The 11,864-nt window shown below is 46.1% G+C and overlaps 1 protein-coding gene across 1 annotated transcript in view; it reads left to right on the top strand.

Moving 5' to 3' along the window:
- Nucleotides 1-2,148: 2,148 nt before the first annotated feature.
- Nucleotides 2,149-11,864, top strand: part of Anxa5 (annexin A5) — a 29,507-nt gene continuing 19,791 nt past the window's right edge. The window contains exons 1-2 of the mRNA XM_021195497.1: nucleotides 2,149-2,466; nucleotides 2,579-2,609. Of these exons, the coding sequence (XP_021051156.1) occupies nucleotides 2,607-2,609 (3 nt within the window). The 5' untranslated portion in view covers nucleotides 2,149-2,466; nucleotides 2,579-2,606. The remainder of the gene's footprint in view (nucleotides 2,467-2,578; nucleotides 2,610-11,864) is intronic.

The following is an 11,864-nucleotide window of genomic DNA, read 5'->3' as shown; positions in this document are numbered from 1 at the left end:
TGTGTGTACACTAGAAAAGCACTGGACCCCAGAGCGACATTCCCATTCCTAACTTTACTTTGGATTTTAAGACAGAATCCCACTAAATTCCCCAGGCTGGCTTTGAAGTCCCTCTGTAGACCAGACTGACTCCGAATTTTTCATTTCCCTGACTTAGATTCCTAAGCAGCTACATCAATAGGCCTACACCCTTAGGCCTGGCTAGCCCTTTAAAGACCAAAGCATTCTTTCTGAAAGAGTCCTATGACATATTGTAATTATTTATCTAAGATCCACAGTCTAGTCTCCTGTTGGGAAGTTGATTAGCTTTTTTATTTTTTTGATAAATACAAATGTTTTGAATAAAAATAGTGGAAGGGCACCTAATATTATGAATCTCCAGGGTCTCTGCTTTTAAGTTCTTGGACAACACATCCGCAGGCTGTTAGCATAGTGGCTCTGTACAACGTTCTGAAGATGTTGTCTGATGAATCACTCCAGACTGATATGTTGAAAACCCAGCTTCCAAGGTCATAGGGTTGCCTTTAAGAAGCATTAAATTATGGACATTTCACTTTGTGATTGAGATTAATGTCCTGATAAAGGAGGTTTCAGTGGCCAGTGAGCATCTTGTGCCAAGTGATGCTTCAGTGAGATGAGGTTCTCTGAGGAAGCGACCCTCACCAGACCCTGAATGTGCAGAGCCTTGATCTTGAATTTTCCAGTTTCCAGACAGCTAAGAAATAAAATTCTATTGCTTGTAAGAAACCATGTTACAGCATCTCCAGCTTTCTTTCATAGTGTGCCCTCTCTTCAGCGCTTCGGTGTGTGCTATATTTAGAATACTAAGGTAGGCCGTTTTATGAATGTCTCCTAGGTGCTCAGCGTACTCAGTCACATTCAGTCAGGCTTCCCCCTAGTAGGAAAGGCTTCTGAAAAGCCTCCCTTGGAAAATACAGTTCCTCTACCCCCTCATCCATGAGCTCGGTCTTATCTACACGGAAAGTCAGCTTGCTCCTCCAGAATGAGGGCTGGATTCCAGGTGAAGAAGCTAATTGTAATAGGATGTAAAGGCAACATTTGCTGGGGAAGATCGGAGGTCTGGGTCTAATAAATTGTTACTACTTGGCTGCAGGGCGGATCACTAGTCAGTAAGGTAGTTTTCTACAGCACTGTTAAACAGGCTTCTGCTGTGGTCTTAACTCCAGGGAAGGAGGAAACGGAGTTGAGTAGATGTGGGTGAGAAAAAAAATGCTTAGGTCAAAGACTGAAGGAGATGCTATTAGAAAGAAAGATAAAAGCCACTGAGAGATAAGGGGGTGGTCTTAAAGGAACGCGGGGGCGAGGAGGCAGGGAAAAGGTTGCATCGAACATAACAGTACTTGAAGGGTCACGTGGGAGGATCCTTTAGTGTAGGCAACAAAACAAAACAAAACAAAAACCAAAGTAGTCTAGGAAAAACAATTCCCCGGAGAGGTGCTGGAATATCTGAGGCTGTGGGAGCGGCTAGGTCCCCAGAGAAGGGATTCCACGGAGTGCATGAACAGGAACAGCAATAGGATAAGAGTACACAAGGGAAAGGTGGCAGGTTTTCCCTCCTCGGCGGCGGTTTTGTCTACTTTTCCAGAAAACCATCAATCTACCTTGTCAGGGTCAGGCTTAGCACGTGGCACGGCTCCCCCACCCCCCACCCTCGGTTAGCCTCTTCTTGCTCAAAAACCTGATTCTGATTCTTCTAGAACATCCGCGATCCTTTTGCAGCGTCATCGGGTCTGGGGGCGGGGGTGGGAAGAGCGGAAGAGCTCCACCTTTGTCACCTTGCACCTGGGGTCTTTCGAGTTACAGGCAGAGTTTGGAAATGAAACTGTTCCCGCTCTAAGGCTTTGACACAGCCAGGTACTCTACATAAAAGAGCTGCCCATCAGCTACACGGACATCCAAAAGCAAACACTAACACGAAACACTTGGAAAGCAGTCTGGAAAAGGTCCTCACTGTCCCATGCTTAGAGTGCGGTGCAAGACGCTGTGGGCTGCCGCTGTGACAGTCCCTAACTCTCCAGACACACCCAGACCCCTGGGCCTGCAGCGCCTCCAGCGCAGCGGAGATTGAGCACAGAGCCCCACGCAGGCGCAGGAGCATAGAGGCTAAGACGTGGCAGGGCGTGTCCTGATGGGGGCGCGGCCGGGACTGGGACTTAATTTAGGGAGGTGGCCATGGTAGGGGGGATGGCCTTGTCTGAGGAAAAGTACCGTAGCCAGGGGTTTGGCAGCTGCCTGGGACAAGGCGGGGCTTACAGTGTAGCGTCTCTGGGGGCGGGGCCCTGGTGGGTGTGTGATCTTGGCAGGGGCGTGGCGTGGCGGGGCCAGGTCCGGCTAGGCTGGGTTGCCTAGGGCGTTTCCGTTGCACGGAGCTGTGAAGAGTCCTGTCTTGTCCCTCGGTGTGTGCATCGGTCCTGCTTGCACCCGCAGCCTGTGCTCTACCGTGTGGTAAGTGGCCGTAGTCCCGGGAGCGACTCCTTCACCAAGGGCTCAGGGCCCTTTTGGGGGCAAGGGACCAGAGCTCTAGTGACCGTGTCTCTCTTTTCCCCTCTCCCTGCAGCTCCAGTCCACTCCTGACCGACAGCATCATGGTAAGCCGTGTGACCGCGACCAGGGCGATCGGGACCCTCTCTGAAGGCAGCTGCCTTCGGAGTCTCTTGGTTTTCGCCTTTCCCATCTGTGTCCCGCTTTGTGTCCTCTCTGTGACCTCTTGGGTGTCCCCTCTCCGTGTGCGCTCTCCTGTTTACTCCCTCGCCCGGGAGTGTCCGGAACCAGCCGGTATTTCTCTCCCCGGTGCGTGTGAATCAGGCCGCCCCAAATCCAGAGTTGCCAAAATTAGATCCGGAGCAGGAACAGTTCTCTTGGTCATGTGAGGAGACCGCCCTTTTGGCTTCCCTTATTTTTTTTTTTTTNCCCCCGCAGTTTCTCGTGTTTGAATACTGGGTGTGCGTGGGCAATTTCCATGGTGCTTCAGGGGAGCTTTTTCCAGCGCAAGGCGCAACTTATTTAAAAGGGACCGACTGCCCCTTTTCTTTCTTTCTTTTTTTTCTGCTAAAGGCAGTGAACCAAAAAGCTGGGTTTCCAAAGTAATGAACTCGCAAAACGAGTTCTGAATTGAATTTGCCTTGGGATTCTTTCAGAAGTTGATTACCTAATAGGTTTTTTGTTGTTGTCATTGTTTTAGGAGATCTCTTAGTATTTGTCAAGACTGTAGCAAAGAAAAGTTGGTTTTTGTTTTGTTTTGTTTTCCAAGATAGGGTTCCTCTGTGTTGCCTTGGCTGGCCTCGAACTCACAGACTGCCTCTGCTGAGGGCTAGAACTAAAGGCCTTCGCCACCACCGCCCAGCTTATGTAGTAATTTTTCAAAGATGGTCATGTGAAGAAGATATCATACCTAAAATATTCCGCCCTGAGGCAAAGTGGTTATACCTGGAATCCCACATCTGGGAGGTAGAGGCAGGAGGATCCGGAGTTAAAGGTCATCTTTGGTCATCAGGGGCTTTGGCTTTAACAGACTGTCTCAACAAAACAGCGAAAAAGCTTTTCACCCTGATCGAAACTAATTTCACACATCTTGCCAATGTGACTGACCTGTTCAGCTTCTGGACAATCTTTTAAATAATTGTTTCAGCCTACTCAGTGCGCCTGAAAACACACACACACACACACACACACACACACACACACTCACTCACACATACACACTAAATCTCTCTCTTCCTCTCCCTCCCTCCCTCTCTCCCCCTCCCTCTTCTTCCTTCCCTTCCTCCCTCCCTCCTTCCCTTTCACACCAGTTAACTAGTCAGGTTCAGGTTGCTTTAGTACCATTGGATAAGATTTCATGGCTCTTCCCAAGAGTCCGTGGAGGGATTTAGATGATTTGGTAATGCTATTGAGTTTATACAGTGTACAGTGTTGCCATTCTTCTGGGTTTTACATGAATAGTTTCCTCATATTACCTAAGGGGAATCTTGGATTTAGGTTCTTAAGCAATAAAGTGCTTTTTTTTTTCCCCTGTGGGATTAGCTTTACTCCTCTGAGGAGTTTATCTTCATATGTTGGTGTGGTGATAGACATGGTGATTAGCGAGCTTCACAGAACAATTCTCTCCATCTTTGCCTATTTGGCTTACTCTTAACTAGCTTGTAAATTTCCCAGGGATGTCTCCAGTGGTTTGGTTTTGACGAGGTCCCGATGTGCAGCCCAGGCTGGCTTGGAAGGGTGGGCTTCTGCTTTCTGTGAGATCCCCTTACCTCAGCCTCCCAAGGGCGGAGCTGACAACTGTGCCACCCCAGCCAGCTTGCAGTTTCTCAATCAATTATTTTCCATTATATCCACTCTTTATAGATAGTATTGGAAACACTATAGCATGCTGAGCTTTTCAGCAGCATTGTCAGTAATCTTTGGAAAGCAGGAAAGTAAACCACTTCCTTAAAATGTCTCAGATTAGGGTAGTGTTTTGTGTCTTGCGTTTGGTGATACAGTGTGTCCACCCACATTTTATAAGGGCCACCCCTCCCTCTCCCTAGTGGTTTTGAGGACCAGGTCCCAGAGAGCTCAACCTGGCCTTGAACTCAGTATGTAGCTGAGGAGGGCTTTGAACTTCGACCCTCCTGCCTTGACTTCCCAAGTGCTGGGCTTACAGGTGTGCACCCCATGCCTGTCTATAGCTGCGTTTTGCTGTCTAACGCCTCCTCTGGATTCTGGTGTCGTCTAGGAAAACTGGAGCTCTATGTTAGGTTTCACAGAGTTTCTCTTTTGTTGGGAGAACTTTCGTTGACCCAAAGGATAGGAACCAGAGACTAGCATTCCATGACCTCAGGAGATAACGGTATCAGATTTCTATCTCAGAGGTGTGTACTTCAGCAACTAAAAATGCATTGTGTAAATATTAATGCCTCTTGCTCATTGAAATAGTTCCCCACTACAACAGTTCTTCATATTTATGAACTTTGATTATGTATCTATATTAATAATTTACTTGTGTTGGGACTGCACCATTTATACAAGTACAAAAATACAGAGGCAGGTGTTTAGGCCGAATATGAGTATGACCATCTTGCTAAGAATTTAACTAGAAAGAATTGGTTGAGCTAGGTGGTGGCACACTCCTTTAATCCCAGCACTCAGGAGGTAGGGGCAGGTGGATCTCTGTGAATTTGAGGTCAACCTGGTCTACAGAGCAAGCTCCAGGACAGCCAGGGCTTCAACACAGAGAAACCCTGTCTTGAAAACACGAAAGGCCTAGGTCAGTCTCATGCATATTCTATGCTGTCTGGGTGGCTCAGTCTCCGTGCACCTGCACGGGCCCAGGTTAGCGGATTCTGTGGGTTTTCTTGTAGTGTCCCTTACCCCTCTTTGTACCTACAATCTTTCCTCCCCTTCTTCACGATTCCCCAAGTTCCACCTAATGTTTGCTGTGGGTCTCCGTATCAGTTTTTTTCCATCAGTTGCTGGGTGAAGCCTCTCGGTTGTGCTAGGCTCCTGTCTGCATGCATAGCAGAGTGTCATTAACAGTGTCAGGGGTGGGTTCTCTCTCATGGCATCGGTTTCAAGTTGGGCCAGTTATTGGTTGACCATTCCCTCAAATTTTCTACTGTCTTTACCCCTGCACACCTTGTAGGCCGGGCAAATTGTGTGTTGAAGGTTTTGTGGCTGGCTGGGTGTCCCAATCCCTCCATTGGAAGTTTTGCCTGATGATAGGAGATGGCTGGTTCAGGCTCCATAATCCCCATTGCTAGGAGTCTTAGCTAGGGTCACCCTCATAGTTTCCTAGGAGTTTCCGTTGCCATGAGTTTCTAGTTTGTCTCAGAGATGCCCCAGTCTTATCCCCAAGCCGTCTGTACATATATAAGAGCTGTGTAGTTTGGTCTTCATGTGGGGCTCGTGACAGTACGAGCAGGGGCTGTCTCTGACTCTGTTGCCTGCCTTTAGGACCCTTTCCCCTAACTGGGCTGCCTGGTCCAGCCTCAATAGGAGATGTACCTAGTCTTACTGCAACTTGATATGCCGAGGCTGGTTGGTAACCATGGGAGCCCTGCCCTTTGCTGAAGAGAAAGGGAGGAGGAGTGGGTGGGCAGGGGGAGGAAGAGGGAAGGGAAACTGTGGTTGGGATGTTAAATCAATCAATCAATCAATCAATCAATAACAAGAAAAGAAAATATCTAACAAAAGTAAAAAAAAAAGTAGCTACCTTGTATGTATATATATATATATATATATATATATATATATATATATATATATGTGTGTGTGTGTGTGTGTGTGTGTGTGTGTGTGTGTGTTTCAGTTACATATTTTTTATAATTAAATTTCTTGGTGACAATTTCATGAATGCATATGATACACTCTGATTACTCTTATTCCTTTTTTATATCTCTCTCCCACCCCTCCACCCCTGTCTCCTGGCTGCAGGTCTTTTCCCCACATTCATGTCTCTTTTTTTTTGTCTTGTTTTGTGACCCAGAGAGTTAAACTAGGGCTGTCTGTCAGGGTCTTCTGGGCTCCTCCATAGGGCTTTGGGTCACTTCTCCAGCTCTGCCCTCTGCAGCACATACAGCTTGCCTTCTAGGCTCTGGCTAGCTCCACTCCACTGCTCCTGCTGTTCTTGGTGGTCTCCCCATTGTACTGGCATCTCCAAAAAATGTTGGGGTCTTCTGCTGTTACTGGGCTATACTTTACCAGTGGCCTTTCCTGAGCTCTCTCAGGACTCCAGCCCTGGCACAGTGCCAAGCCTCAACTCTTCTCCATGACCCCTTCATGACCCCTTCATGCCTTAAAACCAGTACCACTTGGGTGACTTACGTTACCAAGTTCAGCCGCCAGCATGAGATACAACCTTGGCCACCCCTGGAGCACAGCTTCTGTGAACTAGCCCTGAAAAAACACTTCCTAGATGGTTTGCCCTCAGTGATGCTGGTCTCTTCTTAATCACTGCCGAGTGAGACTTCAGCCCCAGTTGATCAGAACCACAGATTCTTAACTCAAATGGTCTGGTAGAGTCTTTGCTTCCCTCTGAAACCCCAGCTTTCGTTGTCTGTACTGCATTCAACATTCTTATCTCCCAAGTTCCTCTAGAAGAATTCACCAAGCTTTGCACACTCAATGTTTTTTTTTTTTTCTAGCCCAAAGTTCTATAGTTCTCCCCCAAAGCAGCATGGTCAGGTCTGCCAGAGCAGTACCCCACCATCCTGGTACCAACTCATCCTATTTAGGATTATATGTCTGTGATGAAGCACCATGACATAAGCAACTTGGGAGGAAAGGGTTTATTTCACTCACAGCTCCATATAATAGCACTGTTAGTTTTTCATTTCACTGTCTAGCCACAGCCAAATTAATAGGCATTCCAATTTACTTTAAATACTTAACGGTTCATGGGCTGTTTTCTTTGGTTTGGAAAAAAAGTTGTCTGTATTTCATAGACAAACGAACCATTTCATAAATTTTAATTCAGTTCAAAGATTTCATTTTCAGGTAATCAAATTTTAAGAATTTAATTTTGTGCAATCTGAATTTAATTTTATTAGTTTTGCTGCTTTTTTTTGGGGGGGGGGGTGTTGCTTTTCCAGACTTTCTCTGTGTAGCCTTGGCTGTCCTCACCAGGCTGGCCTCAGACTCACAGAGAACACCTGCCTCTGCCTCCCGAGTGCTGGGATGAAAGGTGTGCACCATCACTACCCAACTGGTTTTGCTGTCCTTAAAGAGTTAATATGTTCACTAGAGTAGGAATGTCATGAAGACAAAAACTGGGCTGTATAAATGTTCAGTAGAAACTCCAAGAGTATCACTCACCTCTGCGATATGTATTTAAACTATTTAAGAGTTGGTTGGAAGATTTGGGGGTTGGTTTAGAATTGTGGGCTCATAGCAGTAATTTACCAAGGCCCTTTGCAGAGCTGGCAGGATCAGAGTAAACAAGTACATTTTCTCTGAGTTCATTACAAAGGAATCTGTGGACATTGACTTCCATCTCAGGTTGGTTATCTCTGGGTCAAGGTTGCCCGTGGCCCATGGCCTGATGCCCTGGCTCAGCACAGCACAGATCCCAATCCCCTTGACTCTGGCTTCATTTGGATTCTGAGAAAGCAACTTGGCTGCTCTGCAAGGCACTGAGCCCTTCACTGGCATCAGCAAGGCCTGGCTTCCTTATCATTTACCTGAGCTCCTTGGAAGACCTCTTCTGGTGCTCAAGTGACCTAGAGATGGGCGGACTGTGACTTTCTTCTGTTAACGACTTCAGAGTGCAAAACAGTAAATATATTTCTAATTGTAGATCCGTCTGTGAAACACACTTTAGTTGCGTAACTGTCTACTATTTTAAAATTGCACAAGTGTACTAGTTGAGTTAGAATTAGTATTCCTAAGGTCATTGCTTTAAATGTGTTTTGGGTCCATCCTTTCTTTCTGTTAGTAGCTTACGCAGGATGCAAACACGTAAGCCACTGGTTGGAAGGAATGCATACTGCAGTTGGCTTCATTTCTTGGGACTCTTGCTTCCGTTGCCTTTACTTTCCCTTTGTGTGTACATGGGGATCATTTGAATATTTGCTTTCCCACTCCATCCCGGGTCTTGTGAGACTGGATAGCATAATGGGAGCTGTGACTAAGAGTTGTTGCTAGGATGGGTGCTTTGCCAAGCCCTTCAAATGCGTTATCTAGCACTTGAGATACATTTTGGAAATAGGTATTACTCTTATTTGAGGTGGCTTTGTTGGCACTATTTATGTAGGATAAAGGAGGGAGGCGTTTTAAGTAGCTGTAGTGGGAACAAATGCAAATGCTTATGGCATGGCAGGATGGAACTATAGTAGCACATTACCAGAGTGACTGTAGTAAGGGAGTTGAAAGATGTCCTGTCTGGGAAAGGGATACCAGGGAGAGAGGCAGAGCCAGTCCCAAGTGATAGGAACTGTTCTCTAGGTGGTGGAGAGCCCTTCTTGGGCCATTAAAGGTGATTTTTGCCCGCACCAGATTTGTTTTTAAGGCAGAATATTCTGGTGCTACCATGGTGGCTGCATTCCTGGAAGCTGTAGAAGAGGGATAGATAGCCTTGTTGCAGTTGGAAGGGAAACTGGATTACTTGGGAACGTGTTCCAATAATCCCAGGGAGTGCCCCACCACCAACGAATTAAACTAGGTAGTGGCAAGGACTTTATTTTATTATTTTATTATTATTTTTATTATTAATAATTAATAATAAAATTATTATTATTATTATTATTATTATTATTATTATTATTATTATTAGTTTTCCGAGACAGGGTTTCTCTGTGTAGCCCTGGCTGTCCTAGAACTAACTCACTCTGTAGACCAGGCTGGCCTTGAACTCAGAAATCCGCCTGCCTCTGCCTCCCAAGTGCTGGGATTAAAGGCATGCGCCACCATGCCCAGCTTATTATTTTTTTTTTTAAGACAATATCTCACTCAGACACAGGCTTGCTTTGAGTTCACAACAATCCTCCTGTGTCAGTGTCCAGGTCCTAAGAATACAGGCATTAGTCACCATGCGGGGGCACAGCTGGGCCTAGATAGGAGGGACCTATAGGGGAAGGGGACCACCTTGATATGTGACTGAGGAGGTGTCTGATGAGGGGCCAGGTGCAGGTCAGGATGGATGGATGGCTGAGTTTAGTTTTGGATAGAGAAGAGAGAACTGGATTTATTGAATTTGAGTTCCTATCAAATACTAAGGTAATTAGCGCTCACATTAGGCAGGCAGTTCATAGCTGCCTAAAACTCTAGTTCCAGGGTATCAAATGTCTAATTGTGGCTTCTGTGGGTTGCCATACCCTGGTGTACATAGGCTCACATACATACACATCAATTCAAAACAAAAGCTTCACTGGGCCTGGAGAGATGGTTAAGGGCATTTGCTCTTGTTAAGGATCCAGTTTTTTCCCAGCATCCACAACTGCTTATAACCATCTGTAGGTAGCCCTAGTTCTAAGGGGTCTGATGCCCTGTTCTGGCATCTGTGGGCACTAGGCATTTGTGCGGGGCACTAGGCATTTGTGCGGTGCACATGCATGCACACAGTCAGACACTCACATACAGAATTGCTGAATTGTTTAGGCTACACTTCCCACTGAACAGCAAGGCACTCACACTCCCCAAGTCCTCCCACGTCTCCGCTGATTTTTATGTTACTTATCTCTGTCTATAACTAGACAGCGCTTGAAACGTTTCTACCTCAGCATAGTTTAAGTCATAGTCATTAGATTTGTGCTTCTGAAATATACAAGGAAATCAAGCTTCTAATCTGTTGACTCATCTATAAACCTGGTTGTTTCCTGATCTATAAACCTGGTTGTTCGTCTTGCAAATGGATTGGTTGGTTGTTTTCCCAGTGGTGTTCAGAGAATGCCCCTCAGGACAGTTAGGTGAAGAAGCAGGCTCTCACCTACCTTGAGAACTCATGGGGCGCTGAAGCTCTCGCACACATCAGCAACACCTCCCTCACTGCTGGCAGCTTCTAAGAGCACATGTTTCTTTCATTTACCAATGTTTGCCCTTGGAAGACATGCTGTACTGGCAGGGAAGGTTAAAATCAAAACGTACGGCAGCAAAGAAATACACAGCAAAGTTAGTTTTTGTTTGTTTGTTTGTTTGTTTGTTTAAAAGCCTGGCACTGGGGACAGAACAGGGCCTCCCACACACTAGGCAAATGCCCTGCTACTGAGCTGTATCAGCAGCCATTTTCTTTGTTGTTTTTTGAAACATGTTCTCACCAAGTGGCCTGGGCAATCCTTGAAGTCACTCTGTTATCTTGAACATTTGTCCCTCCAGTCTCAGACTCCTTAGTAGCTGGGATTATAGGCTTGTCCCAAAAAAAAAGCCTATAGACTAACAGAATTTTAGGTCATTGTCTTAGGGTTTCTATTGCTTTGATGAAACACCATGACCAAGAAGCAAGTTGGGGAGAAAAGGGTTTATTTAGCTTATACATCCATATCTATGTTGATTATTGAAGGAACTTAGGACAGGAATGCAAATAGGCCAGCATCCTCGAGGCAGGAGCCTATGTGGAGGCCATTGAAGGATGCTGCTTACTGGCTTGCTTCTGGTGGCTTGATTTGCCCACTTTCTTAGAGAACTCTGGACACCAGCCCAGGGATGGCACCACCCACCATGAGTTAGGCCCTCCCCCACTGATCACTAATTGAGAAAATACCTTGCAGCTGGATCTCATGGAGGCATTTCCTCAATGGAGGCTCCTTTCTCTCTGATTACTCCAGCTTGGACAGGGTCAGGGAAGGATTGGGGTCAGGGCTGAGACCATGTGTCTGACCTAGATGTGCCATACCCCTGGGTCCTGTTAAAGAGTCTGACCTTTTCCCTGTGTTTATATTCTTTTGTAATGCTCAATTGTGTCAGGCTCACTTTGCCAGCTGTTCTTGACCATCCAATGTCTTTTCCTTTTCTTTCTTTTTCTTTCTTTCTTTCTTTCTTTCTTTCTTTCTTTCTTTCTTTCTTTCTTTCTTTCTTTCTTTCTTTCTTTCCTTTTTCTTTCTTTCCTTCTTTCCTTCTCTCTCCCTCTCCCTCTCCCCCTCCCTCCCTCCCTCCCTCCCTTCCTCCTTTCCTTCCTTCCTTTTTCCCTTTTCCCTTTTCTTTCCCCTTTCCCCTTTCCCGTTTCCTTTTTCTTTTTGCTGTTGTTTTATCTTCAAGACAGGCTTTCTCTGCGTAGCCCTGGCTGTCCTAGAACTAACTCACTCTGTAGATCGGGCTTGCCCCAGACTCACAGTGATCTGCTTGCCTTTGCCCCATCCTAATTCAGTGACAAGGATGTCTTGCTCCCCATCAGTAGGTCGCCTCATCTCGGGAAAGGTTAGTGGGCCTTTAGTTTA

The sequence above is a fragment of the Mus pahari genome, chromosome 4 (assembly GCF_900095145.1).
Source record: "Mus pahari chromosome 4, PAHARI_EIJ_v1.1, whole genome shotgun sequence".
In the NCBI taxonomy this organism is placed as follows: domain Eukaryota; kingdom Metazoa; phylum Chordata; class Mammalia; order Rodentia; family Muridae; genus Mus; species Mus pahari.
The sequence above is the reverse complement of the archived record's forward strand: the minus strand, read 5'-3'. Positions and strand labels throughout refer to the sequence as shown.